Below are 14,076 nucleotides of genomic sequence, written 5' to 3'. Positions count from 1 at the left end.
AGATTTCTTCAACCATGAGAAATTATCTCCTGACAGTGCCATTCATTAGGGCTCCCACCTGTAGACTGTTTCATTTTCAGCTTACTCGCAAGGTGCTGAAAAGTCAGCATGTGTGTTATCACTTGACAATATAGCAGAGCTAATACCTCTTCACCTTTATGTATGTTGTCACTTTTTGCTCTTTCCCTCAACAATGGCTCACAGTAATGCTCAGATCTTGGACTTCACTCTTTTTTTAAAAAAGCTTGTGCAGCCCAATTCTACCAGAATTCTTGGTTTTTAGGATATGTACACTTAGAAAAAAATAATCTATAATTCATATTTTTTCCTCTGTTGAATTGGAAAGCTAAAGCATTATATTTTGTTCAGAGCTGCTGCAGAGAGCTGTGCAGTAGTTCTTTTTTTTCTTTTCTTTTTTTTTTTTTTTTTTTCTTCTTAAGGCAAGCATTGAGATAGGCTAGGTGAACTGTCCTTTCTGCATTTATGGTTCAACTTACGCTCTAAAAATAATTGAGATCTAGAAGTTTTCTGGGGAGCAACTAATTGTCTCGTAATTCAATTTCAAACTAAAGGTTCTTCCCCACAAGTTTTGGCTTGAAAAAAGTTTTGCCCAGTGCCTTCTTTAAGGTTTCCTTCTCTGGAGAAGTCATGTACACACCATGCCTTGTGGCTACCATTCATCAACATGTATTGTACACAGAGGGACATTATGTCTGATAATCTCTGTAACCAAAATACTGTGGTCTGTTAGCTTCAGAATCAGAGAATCACAGAATGACTGAGGTTGGAAGGGGCGTCCAGGGTCCAATCCCTCCACTCAAGCAGGAACCCATGCAGGACACTACCCAGCATTGTGTCCAGGTGGCTTTTGAATATTTCCAGGGAAGGAAACTCCATAGCCTCTCTGGGTAAACTGTGCCAGTGCTCAGTCACCCTCACTGTAAAGTTTTTCTCATGTTCAGCTGGAACTTTCTGTGGTGCAGTTTGTGCCCATTGCCTCTTGTCTTATTGCTGGGTACCACTGAGAAGAGTGGCTCCATCCCCTTGACATTCTCCCTTCAGATATCTATAAGCATTGATCCTCAGTTCCTCTGAGCCTTCTCTTTTTCAGGCTGAAGAGACCCAGCTCCCTTAGCTTTTCCTCACGTGAGAGATGCTCCAGTCCCTTGCTCATCTTGGTGGCCCTTCACTAAACACTCTCTCTATTATGTCCATGTCTCTTTTGTACTGGGACATAGCATTCCAGGTGTGGATCATCTCCCTCAGCCTGCTGGAAATGCTCTTCCTAAGGCAGCCTTCTTGGCCACACAGGCATGTTGCTTGCTCATGGTTAACTTGGTGTCCACCAGGACTCCCAGGTCCTTCTCTGCAGAGGTCCTTCTCTCCAGCAGGTCAGCCCCCAGCCTGTGCCAGTGCCTGGAGTTATTCCTCCCCAGGTGCAAGACCCTGTACTTGCCTCTGCTGAATTTCAAGAGGTTCTTCTTTGCCCATCTCTCTTGTGTGTTCAGTATTCCCCCTGAATAGCAGCACAGCACTCTGGGGTATCAGCCACTCCTCACAGTTTTGTGTCATCAGCAAAATTTCTGAGGAGGTACTCTGTCCCTTCATCCAAGTCATTAATGAATAAGTTAAACAATACTGGACCCAGCATTGACTGTTTGGAGACACTGCTAGCTACAGACCTCCAGATAGACTCTTTACCACTGATCACAGCCCTCTGAGACCTGCCATTCAGCCACTTCTCGGTCCACCACACCATCCACTCATCCAGCTCACACTTCCTGAGCTTGCCTATAGATAGAGTGTCAAAAGCCTTGCTGAAGTCCAGTCGGACAACATCCACTGCTTACCCCTTATCTAACCAGCTATTTGTCCAGTCCTGGAATGCAATCAGGATGGTAAAGCATGATTTCACTTTGGTGAATCCATGCTGACTACTCCTGACCACCTTCTTGCCTTCCACATGCTACAGACCAGCTCCCCACAGTGGGAGGTGCTGCACAAACATAACACAAGAAGAAGATGATCTTTCCGCCCGTCAGATATAAAGAGATGGCTGCCAGTCACAGGATGATAAAGACACGCAGGGAAACCATGGGAAACCATGGGGGAATTTCTCTGACTAATTGCGGACATTTACGTAGACACTTCATTTTGGAGGGTGTCCTTCTCATTTTCCTGTGTCCTAAGAGTCCAAAAGAGGTCACACAATTAAATCCTGACAGTGCCTCTTTCTCTTCATTGACAATGAGGGCACACAGAGTGAACACCTCAGATGTAGACCTCTACATGCAAATGTTTATGGTTTGAATGAATTGAATTGAATGAAAGACAGGTTTCTAGTCTCATTTGAGATGCCTTAGGGCACCCTACCTGACTTTCATCCATTTCTCCAGATGGGAAAGATCTGTAGGCATATATTGTACTGTGGATCTGCCAGGATATCCCAAACCCTTACACTTATGTGAGGTGAATCCCACCACAGGTATCTCAGCAATATCTTGTCTCTGTATCTTATCTTGTCTTTGTATCTTATCTCTGCCTCCTTATCTGCTGAAAACATTTCAATCTATGTCATGCATTCTAGGACAGTGTCTATTTGAATTTGTGTCTGGAAGTCAAGCAGTCCTACAGTCAGTCAGAACTTATTCACAGTCACTGTAAAATAATGTGGAAACCGTACAAAGAAGGAAGCATTTATACTAACATTTATTCATTCTTCCCACTGATATTCTTGAAAACTGGTGTCACATAGAAAGGCTGATATAACTAAGCTGAAACAAAGAAGGGACATACAGAGAGTTTATTCAGTGGTAGATTTGGGGTTATCCAGAAATGACCGCTGGGCAATCAGTACTTTATTAGAAGAGTCTGAGTTGTCAAGAGGCCTCATCTGGCATGGTGACCTGCTATAGCCAGGAAGACTTGTGGGAGGAAAGCCGGGAAGTGCTCTGGAACAAACCTGGCAGTTGTGACAAAAGAAGCTGTGTGCCCATGGAATGCAAGAGCCTCCCTGGATCATGGCTGCAGCTCTGATTCCCCCTACATAACCAAACCTCACAACACTTTCACCCTCTGCAGCTGAACTAGTGTCACCAGCCCTGCTTCTCTCTGGCACATGTTGCATTCGTGATCTGGGTTTCTGCTGGAGGTGTTTGGCTTCTACCTCTGGGGACCTCTGCCTCATGTTATAATTGTCCTCTCATCATTTATAGTTGAGAATGATTAGTCTAAGTATTAATGATTTTTGTACCGCTTACATTTTCCAGCCATCTGTTAAAACCTTTTTTTGCAGACCCAAATGGGTTTGGTGCTAGGCCCAAGAAAATGCAAATTTAAAAATTCATGCCAAAGAATTTCAGGTCCCGCAACACCCCAGCTCCTCACACAGGGTCTGTGAGTGGGGTAGGGCTTTCACTGTGCTTCAAGCTTCACTGGCCCTTTGTTAGAGTAGCAGCAGGGAGAGGAGGTCAGCAGAAGGCAGCATATAAACTGATTCTTGTGAAATTTATATTTCCTTTCTGGGGCAGTGGTGATCAGCTGGGAATTTTGGCAAAACCTTTGTGGATTATTCCCTCGGAGTTAAAACACATTGCAGGATTTTTGCCTCCTTGGCTCCAGCTTCCCTTTTCCGTGCCAGGTGTCATTATAAAGATTCAAGAAGGATGAGTAATTAAAACCCATAAAACGAATGTTTCTGACAATTAAAGTCAAATATTTGATGAAGCAGCGGAGGTGACAGGCTGCAGATCTGATGGACCATCCACCTCTGGGCCCTGTGATGGCAGGAGGCTCCCCGGGTCAGAGGCTCATGGAGAAGGGACCCATCACATTGGGGACCCCAAACTCCCAGCTCTGCAAACACCTTGGCACCCTTGGTGGGGATCCCACAGAGCCACCCCAAAACCTCCCACCACAGGGCCACACCGGGGCTGAGGTGGCAGCAGCGCAGTGATGGGACTAAAAAGAGTGAATGGAAAAAAAGGTGTTTTTCTTCACGAAACTAATAAAAACAACAGTGTAAAGACTTAAAAAGCAGGAAAAAAAAAAAAGTGGGGCGGCGGCCTGAGTGGGGGAGGCCTGCGTGGAGAGAGGGAGGGGCCGGGCCCCGACCTCGGCTTCTCCCGCCCGGCCGGCCGGGGACAGGGCGCCTGCGCCGGGGGCAGCGGGGCCGGGGGTCGGGGCTCGGAGCTGGGGATTTGGGGCTGAGGGCTCGGAGCCGGGGACTCGGGGCACGGCGGCGGCGGCTTGGGGAGCCACCTGCGGGAGGCTCCGCTCCGCCCCGCTCCGCCCCGCTCGGAGCAGGCGGCCGGGGGAAGGCGCCCCCGAGCCCCCCTCGCAGGCGGCGGCAGGGATGGGACCGGCCCCGCCGCCACCTGCCTGAGCCGCTCCCGCAGACGCCGCCGCCGCCTCCTCAGCGGGGGAGCCCCGGTAGGTCCCGCCGGGGTGCTGGGGGGACACGGGGTGTTGGTGAGGGCTGCGGGAGGGGGACTGAATTTGGAAGCCCCCCTGAACGGGAGCGCGACCCGGCGCCGCAGACAAAAGGGGTGAAAGGCTGATGTGTGGCTAAGCGGCTCCGGAGGGGGAGGACAGCCCTTCCCCGGCTGCCCGCTGCGAGTTAGAGACCCCAAAGGGGGCTGCCGGGGCATCGGGGAGCAGCTGGTGCGAAAGGCGCTGGTGGCAGGGCGACTTGGTGGTGGTGCACGCATCGGGATGCACAGGAGGAGTTGGAAGTAGTCCTGCGAGCCCTGTGCTGGGCTTCGCATCCTTAGCTTGCTCTTGCAAGCGTGTGCAAGGGTCTTCTCTTTGAAGCTGAAGCTGGGACAGCTCTGAGGAGTGAGGTCTGTGGAGCACAGCAGCAGCAGCCACCCCCCAGCACATCGCCCAGGTGGCCAGATAGCCCCTGGCACGCGTGTCCCTGCCTGCCGCCGTGTGCTTTGCTCAGCTGTGCCGTAACCCCTTGCGAGGAAGCGGGGGGAGAGAAAAAGGAGAGGAGGGAGGGTGGAAGGAGGCAGGGAAAAATGTTTGACAGAAATTGGACCGAGAGGCGAGCAGGCAGAACACGAGCCCTCTGTGTGTGTGTGTGTGTGCGTGTTGCCGATGCGCGTGTCAGTGCCCGCTGTTGTATGTGCTGGCAGACGCCGTTGGCCTGCCGGTATCAAAGTTTGTTTCAGGGTTTTCTGAGACGTCTCTGCTTCCAGCCCTCCGTCTGGCGGTGAGGCTCTGTAACTCTTGCACCGCCTCAGCATCGTGGGCAGGCGGGCGGAGGTTGCAGGGTTATGGCAGTAACGCTCCCGCAGTTGTTGCAGCGCGACTCGATTGCTTCTGCTGAGCTTTAACAAGTTCTGCGACTAGGAAAAGCAGCTGAGGTGCTTTGGTACGGCGGTAACGGTAATTTGGTTCACCTCTATAGTTCGGTTTGAGGCAGGTTTTTCTTTCTCGTGCTCTCTTCCTTTTTCTTTCTCTTTTTGCAGTGTTAATCATTCTGGCTTCCAGTGCTGTGGAAAAACTTTGTTCATTTCAAAATGTAACAGAGACTGTTCCGTTCATGGGCTTTCATACTGTACATCCCAGGATTTATTGCTATTTAACCATCTATTACAAGAACCACCCTCGAAGCAGTGAACTCTTCCAGAAAAATTACTTACTTATAAGAAAATGATTCACATCCATTCTGAACAAGGCAGCTCTCTTTCACCAACATCTATCTCAAGGCATGAATGCCCATAGCAGGCAGGGAAATGTGTCTGCAAAGTGTTTTAGTGGTGTGGGGAGCCCCAGGGTAGCTGTCAGTGTTTCCATTCTCCAAACAATTTTAATTCCATTAGCAAGTGTGATTATGTACAAACCGCTTTCTAGGGGGTTCCTATGCTGGATATCAGAGCAGGGCTTTGTACTGAGTCAAAGGGTGGATTGAGTTTATGACACAGTTTAAATAGAAACAGAAGAGCAGTACTACAGTAGAACAGCGCGTCGTAATTCATTCACTATCGTTTTGTGATAGCTGTTCAGGGAAGTGCTTGCTTCTTACCGGTTTGCTCTGTCTGAGAACATCTCTCAGGGTCACCCACAAGTAAGTAGCTGAGCAGAGTGTGTTTGTTAATGTTGTTGCGGTTGCATTGTTATTTTTTTGTTTGTTTGTATACGCTTTATTTTAAACAAAAAGGGAAAAAGAGAAGAGGCTATCTGGTAGGTTTCTCTTTAAGTTTGCACTGCTTTTTTTTTTAATTCTTTCATTCTTTTGCTTAACCACTTATTTTTAAAGAGGGAGGATCTACACAGCAAGACGTTCTGTGCACTAATTTGGCATCTTGTTAAAAAATAAGACATTTTCTCTATTTATTGCAACTGACAGCTGATTTATTACCAGTTATGTCTCCAGATGAGACATAATTACAAAGACGTCTGTCTTGGTTTGTGGGCATCTGTGGTCAGGTATAAACTTATGACTATGTTTTATTACGGTTAGGTTTTAATAACCTTTGAAATAATAGCAAAGTTCTGTAGCAGATGAAAAGGCTGCTTTATCCCGTGTATCTGCGATGCGATTGCCGCACAGAAGCTGCGGGGAGGGTGTGGGAAGGCCCGCCTAGGGACATGAAGTGGAATACGTACCGCTTTGACAGAGCACGGTGTAGATACAGATACGGTCTTTCTGAAGCCTTTTTTCAGGACAGAGTGGAGTCGCAGCTCTTGTCGTGGTCTCTTCATCGGGCGGCTGCCCTCTGCTGTCTAAAACTGCCTTTCCAGCGTTGGTGCTGCTGTGGAGGGGATGGTAGGGAGGTGAGGGAGGGCAGGTTGTAGGGAGAGGCAATTTTCCAGCTCCGCTGATGCTCTCATTAGAAGCAGAGGAGCTGTTGGGCATGCTGTCCCTTCATCGGGTCGCCGTGCTGACAGGCACTGGGGATTCTTGCTGCTCGTGCAAATAACAACTGACAAGATGCTTCCAGTTATCCCCTGACAGCTAAATAAATCAGCCGAAGGCCGGCATCGACTCAGTTAGCACAAATGGTTTTTACATCCAAGAAGTGGCACGAGTGGTGCAATTTAAGTAGAGATTCCATCTATCAAAAAAGCTTCAGATGTCATTTATGGGAATTGCTTTGGTGTGAAGCAGATGACAGCAGGCTGCGTATAAATATGCGCTCCTAATAATGAGATCTGCTACCTGATGCACTGCCTAAGTGTGATTTAGTCTTTCTCAGCAACAGTAAGCGCTCCTGTGTCACTCCTCATTGTCACCAGTGAGGACAGTTAACAGTTGACTGATGCTAGTGTATATCGCCTTTGTGAGGATACAGCATTCATCACTGCTACCTTATTTTTGTGTATTTTCCTAATCGCTCTTTTACAACAGATACATCTGATATACAGCAAGCGTTTCTTGTTACATGAATCAGAGACGATCTGATTTGATAGCTTGCAAAACACAGCCAGCACCCAGTATTAATCTCTGCCATAGACAGAGCCAGAGGAGCTGCTGGTTTTCCTTGAATAAATAAGCAAGTATTTTCTGATTTTGTGGCATTTAAGATTATGCATGTCTGATTTATGTTTAAAATGGCCTGAATTTTCTGGCATGATTTGCCTGTTAGGTATTAAATAACTCATTCTATAGAAATCGTAGAATGGCTTGGGTTGGAAGGGACCTTAAAGATCATCTAGTTCCATGTGTAGAGCTTAGAGCTTAGTTGTTCCAGAAGAAAATATATCCCTTTAAAGACATCCTATTTGTTATTTAAAAAATTATCAACAGAATGTCTGGTTGCTTCTGGCAGAGTCAGTACCTGCCTCTGTGGGTATCAGTAGCATCAGCTCTGTTCATCTATGTCTGTTTTTTGGAATCAAAATGTTTTGATTTCCTCGCATGAGTCAATTGATATCTTGAACATTTCGTGCTTTAATTATAGCCTCCATTCCCAAAGAGGATGCTACCAACAAAGAAGGGATCCAGGCCTAATATTTGAGTTGGACACCTTCAGACTTGATCAGTTTGCAGTGTCCGAAGTCTTTTTCAGCAAGGCTTAGGAATGGCGTGTGAGCAGCATCGGAGAGAAGGATTTTTCTTTTTTATTCTTAGATAGCTGTGGTCATCTCCTGCATGGTTTGCTTTGATTTGCTTGGTTGAGGTATTTCAGGAATGATCTTGCAGTTGTGATCAGCGTAGCCTCAGCAGGGTTTAAATATGTGTAAGCTCAACATAATTGTGAAGTTTTGTTTGAATAATCCTTGTATGAGGGAGATCCTGCCTGCCTTCTTGCCCAGGGCACAGTGCCTCCTGCAGCGATTCAGCTGTATGGCTAATTTTCAAGTAAACTAAAGTTACACATTTTCTTGACACAATACTAGTGCACGCTGTTCTCTGCAGTCTGAGGCACTCTGCCTGGGGTTCATAAACACATTTACAGCCCCATTTGCCTCCCCGTGCTCAGAGGGGGTTGGTTTGCATTTCTAATTAATTAAGTTTATGAAGGAATAAGTCAGTATGTTAACTGAAAATTCCCTCAGGAGCTGTAAGCTTGCTTCATTAGCTGACTGTGTAATCACGATTGGCCTTTCTCATGTAAGCTTAGGGGAGGGCGAATGCTATGTGGAGCAGAAACCTTCCTCTGGTGTGAGCTGCAAGGAGAAGCAAGTCTCCTGTGCGGTCATGTTGTGCCAGCCTGTTCTGTTAGGGTTATCTTTTTCCTCCTGCCTTTGCCTACCATCAGCATGATGTTTCTGGCTAAGACAGCAAACTGAGGTGTTTGAAGGGACCCCTCTCAGTGGTGTCAGAGGGTAGGTAGGAGCTTTCAGAGAATTCTACTGCAGCTGGATTACAGCATTCTCTAAAGGCATTAATTCTTTGCAGGAGTTACGGTATCTGGGTGCAGGAATTTATGCATAATGTGATTTTTGTAGACATGGAGTAAAGACAAATACCGTAATTTGTCACTGATGGTAATTGGGACTTGGTGGCTCAGCACACCTGGAGGTTAAATATCCTGGGTTTCATGTGTTAACCTGGGACTCTTGCTTCAAGATACAGGTTGAGGCATTAGTTTAATGCTAAGAAGCCTGAAATGCTATTTTGCTCCACTCAAATTGCTTGATTTTGACCAAGTATCATACTTGTTTAACAAACCATTGCTTAGCAAAGCAAATTGATCTTGCAACAAGTTTGGGTGAGTAACTGGACTTTCTTTTGCTTTCCGCAGACCGGCATTCAGAATGGCAGGCTTGTCCACGTTAATCCTCCTTTTGTGTGCTGCTAAAGATGTGATGCCCTCCAGTCCTCACTGGAAGCCAACATGGCCTTCTTACAGAGTTCCAGTCATCCTGCCACAGTCTACCCTCAACTTGGACAAGCCACAGTTTGATGCTGAAGCCAGACTGGATGTGGTGTCTCCCTGCGGCCCAGCCTGCCACAAAAGTTCTCCGCTGCCAACTTATGAAGAAGTGAAGAACTACCTGTCCTATGAAACCTTGTACGCTAACGGTAGCCTCACTGAAACCGAAGTGGGCATATACATTCTGAGCAGCAGTGATGGGTCTCAAGGCAAATCTCGAACTAAGAGGCAGATCTATGGCTATGACAGCAGGTTTAGCATTTTTGGGAAGGACTTCTTGTTGAATTACCCGTTCTCCACATCAGTGAAGCTATCTACAGGTTGCACAGGAACACTAGTGGCTGAGAAGCATGTTCTTACTGCCGCTCACTGTATCCATGATGGCAAGAGTTACGTCAAAGGAGCTCAGAAACTGCGGGTGGGCTTCCTGAAGCCAAAACTGAAAGACGGCAGCAAAGGGGCCAATATCACCAACTCAGCAATGCCTGAAAAAATGAAATTCCAGTGGATCCGAGTGAAACGGACACACGTCCCCAAAGGATGGATCAAAGGCAACGCCAATGATATTGGCATGGATTATGACTATGCCCTGCTGGAGCTCAAGAAGCCTCATAAAAGAAAGTTTATGAAGATAGGTGTGAGCCCACCAGCAAGACACTTGCCTGGAGGGAGGATTCACTTCTCTGGCTACGACAACGATCGTCCAGGAAATCTGGTGTACCGTTTCTGTGATGTCAAAGATGAAACGTATGACCTGTTGTACCAGCAGTGTGATGCCCAGCCAGGTGCAAGTGGATCTGGGGTGTATGTGAGGATGTGGAAGAGGCAGAATCACAAATGGGAACGTAAAATTATTGGAATATTTTCAGGCCATCAGTGGGTGGACATGAATGGCACCCCACAGGATTTCAATGTAGCTGTTCGCATCACACCCCTCAAATACGCACAGATCTGTTACTGGATCAAAGGCAACTACCTTGACTGCAGGGAAGGATAAAGACAATGAAACTCCATGAAAGCACTTAATGACTGGTTTTAATTACTTATGTGAGGAGAGGCTAGACTTCTGCTGCAAATGTGTGTGATACGTTCTTGTAACATCGGGATGTGATATGTAGCTTTTTGAGCAAGCCACCTTGTTCTCAGGACTGGGGCTATGTGGTGCTGTCATTTCAACTAGAAACTGGGGTTAAAGGAACATCATCTGGGAGGGGAAGGAGCAGGTGGACTTGCTGAATTTGCAGCTGAGCAACTGAAGATTAATGAGGGGCGGATCAGTAAACAGTACAAAATCAGAACCGTCTCCAAAGAATCCTATAAAAGGGACGCTGTTGACTATCTCATGCCTATGATGTTTGTTTTAATAAATCCTAGGATTAGTAGAAATGCTTTGATCTGAACTTTTAAAAGAAAATATTTCTATGCTGTTGGGGGCTGAAGAGGGGCATTTAATAGTGTTTGCAACCCAAACATTACAGCTTTGTGTTCCTGCATGAGAAAGGGAGTGTGAAAAGGGCAAGGCATGCGCTGTGGGAGATGAATGCCACACAAATAGCGTGAAGGGTAAATAACTGCATAACACTTCTAACCTTCTTTCAGCCTGAGTGATCTGAGACTTTATTAGTAACATAGTTAAGAAAAATGCTTTTTAAGCAAACAGACCTTGATGTTGCAAGGACTTAACTGTGAAGATGATGTTGGTCACATGAGCAGTGCCATTGCATCCTGCTTTGGGAAACATAGATCACACATGGGCTTAAATCTTTTTAGCAGCTGGGGCACAGCCTCACACCTATCAGGATCCCTACGAATATTCTATTATAGAAAGCATATGGGGATGGAGGCTTATCCTCTGTTATGTTCTCCATAGATATTTTTTTTTTTAAGGAAAATTTAATGTCAGCAACTGAGACATTTCATAGGGGAAGCCTGTCTTGCTCTTGCTGATGATCTGAACTGCTGACTGTAAAGCAGGCAAAGGGTAGAGCAGGACAAGGGTTTTACTGAATTTTCCACACTCTCTGTTGACAATCCATGCTGTCTACCTAAACATAAGTGAAGTAGAGGAACCCTACATTTATAAGTGTCTCTCTATCATATCCCTTTCACAGCATAATTTGTACAGCACTTTGACTTCCTTTTCTTGTGTTGTTTGAGGCAGGGACCCCTTTCCCTGTCAAATTTTTCAGTTACAAATAGTTCTTGGCAAGTGCACAGTTCAGTAATTCTGCTGAAACAGAGCCAAATTGCAGGATGTAATCTGAGTTACTAGGAAGTGATGCTCTGCTGTCTTTTATAGACATCATCAACTTATATTTTTACTACAGCAGAATTGTAGTTTAAAACAAGAAGTGCCTTGTATAAGTAACATCAATCCAGCCAAACACTTGTAGCTTAGCAAACAGCATTGGGAAGTCAGTGTGGTCTGTACAAACAGTGTTCTCAGGTGGATCATGCCACTGTATTACAGTAACATAGTTAAGTACATGCTGCCATGACAATATTATTTTCTTAAATAGGAGGATAGACACTGGCTCCAGTTCCTCTTCCATCCATCTCTCACTGTCTCCTGAAGCTTACCAAGTTGCCCCTGGCTCTTGGTGTTATGGGGCAAAGGCAAGGCCCTGGTGTGAAATGGCAGAGCTGGAAGGAGTGAGTCTGAGCAGGGCTTCCCTATGCTATACAAGGAAAATGTTAATTCAGCTAAGCCTTTCTTTCACTCTACTAATTACTGTGGCATTTGTAAACATATGCCTGATGGTGCTTTATCTTTGTGATGGCTTTGGCTCTAGTTCTGAAAGCCATTTGTGCTAGAGCTGCCTATGATTATTATTTTTATAGGTGCAGCATATGAAAACATGGACCCTCACGGGTTTTTGGTGCACTCAGATACAAGCAGCTACTAATGCTTTGACATATGAATAATCACCACATGTATCTGATGGTCTTTTTCTGCCTTTTTAATTTCCTTTACTCTATGACTGTTGTCTGGAGCACTTTTGTTTGAATGTATCACAGTGAATAAAGAAAGTTATGGAATTTCAATGCAGATAGTCTTGTATTTGTACTATACTTGGGTTACACTTTCAATCTTATTGCACAGGTACTTATTTGTAAAGGCATTCAAATGCAGAAAAGATACATTAACATACTAAATGCTGCTTGTTTTCCTTCATTTTTTTTCTTTCCACCTGTTATGCATATATATATATATATATATATATATATATATGTGGGATTAATTACTGTTTTTTTGGACAGTAGAAATCAATCTTAGCTTTTGTACAATTGTTGTAGTTCCAAAGCCAGTCATGAGTGCAGATTAATAGGTTATTTTCAGCTTTAACTAAAGTGTCACATTGCTTTTATTAAATTTAGGGCCAATAAACTGTAGACAAATTTGAACTACTCAGTATAAAGACATAAGTCAGGTCCATCTTTCTCTTTCAGTTGATGCAGTGAGAAAAAAGTTCCTCTGAAGCCAACAATAAGACCAACAGTTTTTAGGGGAGCACTGGAGTGCAGAAATGTTCTACTGGATTTGGGAACTGCTGCCCGTGAAATTTCCTGATATCTGGATGTGGGCTTGAGAAAATAAAACCTGGTTTAGTGTACGTATTTCCCATCCACTAGGCCTATGTTCTCAAATACTGTCTCAGACTATAGGCTGAGATCTTTTATTCTCTCAAGATGATGGGAAGAGTGGAGTTGTGCTTTAAACTGTAAGGAAGATAGTCATGCAGCCAAAATAATTCATCAAGGAAACACATGTAAATAAATTATATACAAGCATGACACTAGAAATTTCATTGTCCAGCTGATCAGGACTGCTGATAATCTGCAGAACTGAATTAAGTGCCTCATTATTCTTGTATTTTAAGGCGGAGCAGTAAATGGGGATACAGAGGCTTTTCTGGTTGTGAATGGCAATGGTTATTAATCTTCTGTTCCTGCATCTTGAAGGGGCTGACATAACATAAATTCTGGTTAATACGCTATAAGTCCCTCAGAGAGCACTGCTGGAGCTGGAAGGTAAAGTCTCAAGACAGCACAGAACATGCCGAGCTGTTCCAGAGCACACAGTGAACTCGGTTTACTGAAGACTGCAGTATATCATCAAGTTTCTTGCTCAGAGGAAAGGTATTTTCCTTGCATCTGTAATTGTTTTGCAACTGAATTCCCAGGCCTGCCTGTTTAGAGGGCAGCCCTTGTCTTAAAGTTGCACGCTGAACTCCAGGCAAGTATAATACATGCTTGAAATTCTTTTCCGTGTTTCCACTTAATCTGCCATTTGTTAGCCGGTTTTTGGTAGAGTGCCAACGCAATATGCGCAGGCCTTTAGAAGGGAAGCTTTCAAAGAGTGGATAAAGTATGATGGGTGGGTAAAAACTTTTCTGCTTTCTTGGAGTAAAAAGGAAGCACGGCCAGAGCAGAGCAGGAGAGGAGAGCAAGACGGTGATATTTTCTATACCTCAAGTGCAAGAAATTTAGCTATGTATGTACATGTACGTGCACATGTGGGGCTGCACGTGAGTAGTACGTATGATGCTGTTTATCCATTCTCTGATCCACTAAGTGTAGAATAAAAACTTACAAGCTGAGTTACATCAAGCCTCTTAAAATAAATGTGTAAATGCTAAATCTGAGGCCAGTGTATAACACCCATGTGTGAGAAATTTAGACTGTGATTTGTCTGTAGGTACACAGGAAAAGCATAAATGTCAGTGACAGGAGTATTAGGAACCCA

The 14,076-nt window shown here is 45.2% G+C and overlaps 1 protein-coding gene across 6 annotated transcripts; it reads left to right on the top strand.

Annotated features, from left to right (window-relative positions):
* Positions 1-4,124: 4,124 nt before the first annotated feature.
* Positions 4,125-12,374, top strand: PRSS23 (serine protease 23). 6 transcript variants are annotated; one of them, XM_027467066.3, is made up of 2 exons: positions 4,125-4,431; positions 9,198-12,374. In XM_027467066.3, the coding sequence occupies exon 2, from the start codon at positions 9,211-9,213 to the stop codon at positions 10,324-10,326; it is 1,116 nt and encodes a 371-aa protein (XP_027322867.1). In that variant the 5' UTR covers positions 4,125-4,431; positions 9,198-9,210; the 3' UTR covers positions 10,327-12,374. The 6 variants fall into 6 exon arrangements, with proteins under 6 accessions (XP_027322867.1, XP_005027826.1, XP_021133328.1 ...); XM_005027769.5 differs by lacking the exon at positions 4,125-4,431 and adding an exon at positions 5,007-5,047; XM_021277653.4 differs by lacking the exon at positions 4,125-4,431 and adding an exon at positions 5,028-5,377.
* The last annotated feature ends 1,702 nt before the right edge of the window (positions 12,375-14,076 follow it).

This window comes from Anas platyrhynchos, chromosome 1 (assembly GCF_047663525.1).
Source record: "Anas platyrhynchos isolate ZD024472 breed Pekin duck chromosome 1, IASCAAS_PekinDuck_T2T, whole genome shotgun sequence".
Classification (NCBI taxonomy): Eukaryota; Metazoa; Chordata; class Aves; order Anseriformes; family Anatidae; genus Anas; species Anas platyrhynchos.
The sequence above is the reverse complement of the archived record's forward strand: the minus strand, read 5'-3'. Positions and strand labels throughout refer to the sequence as shown.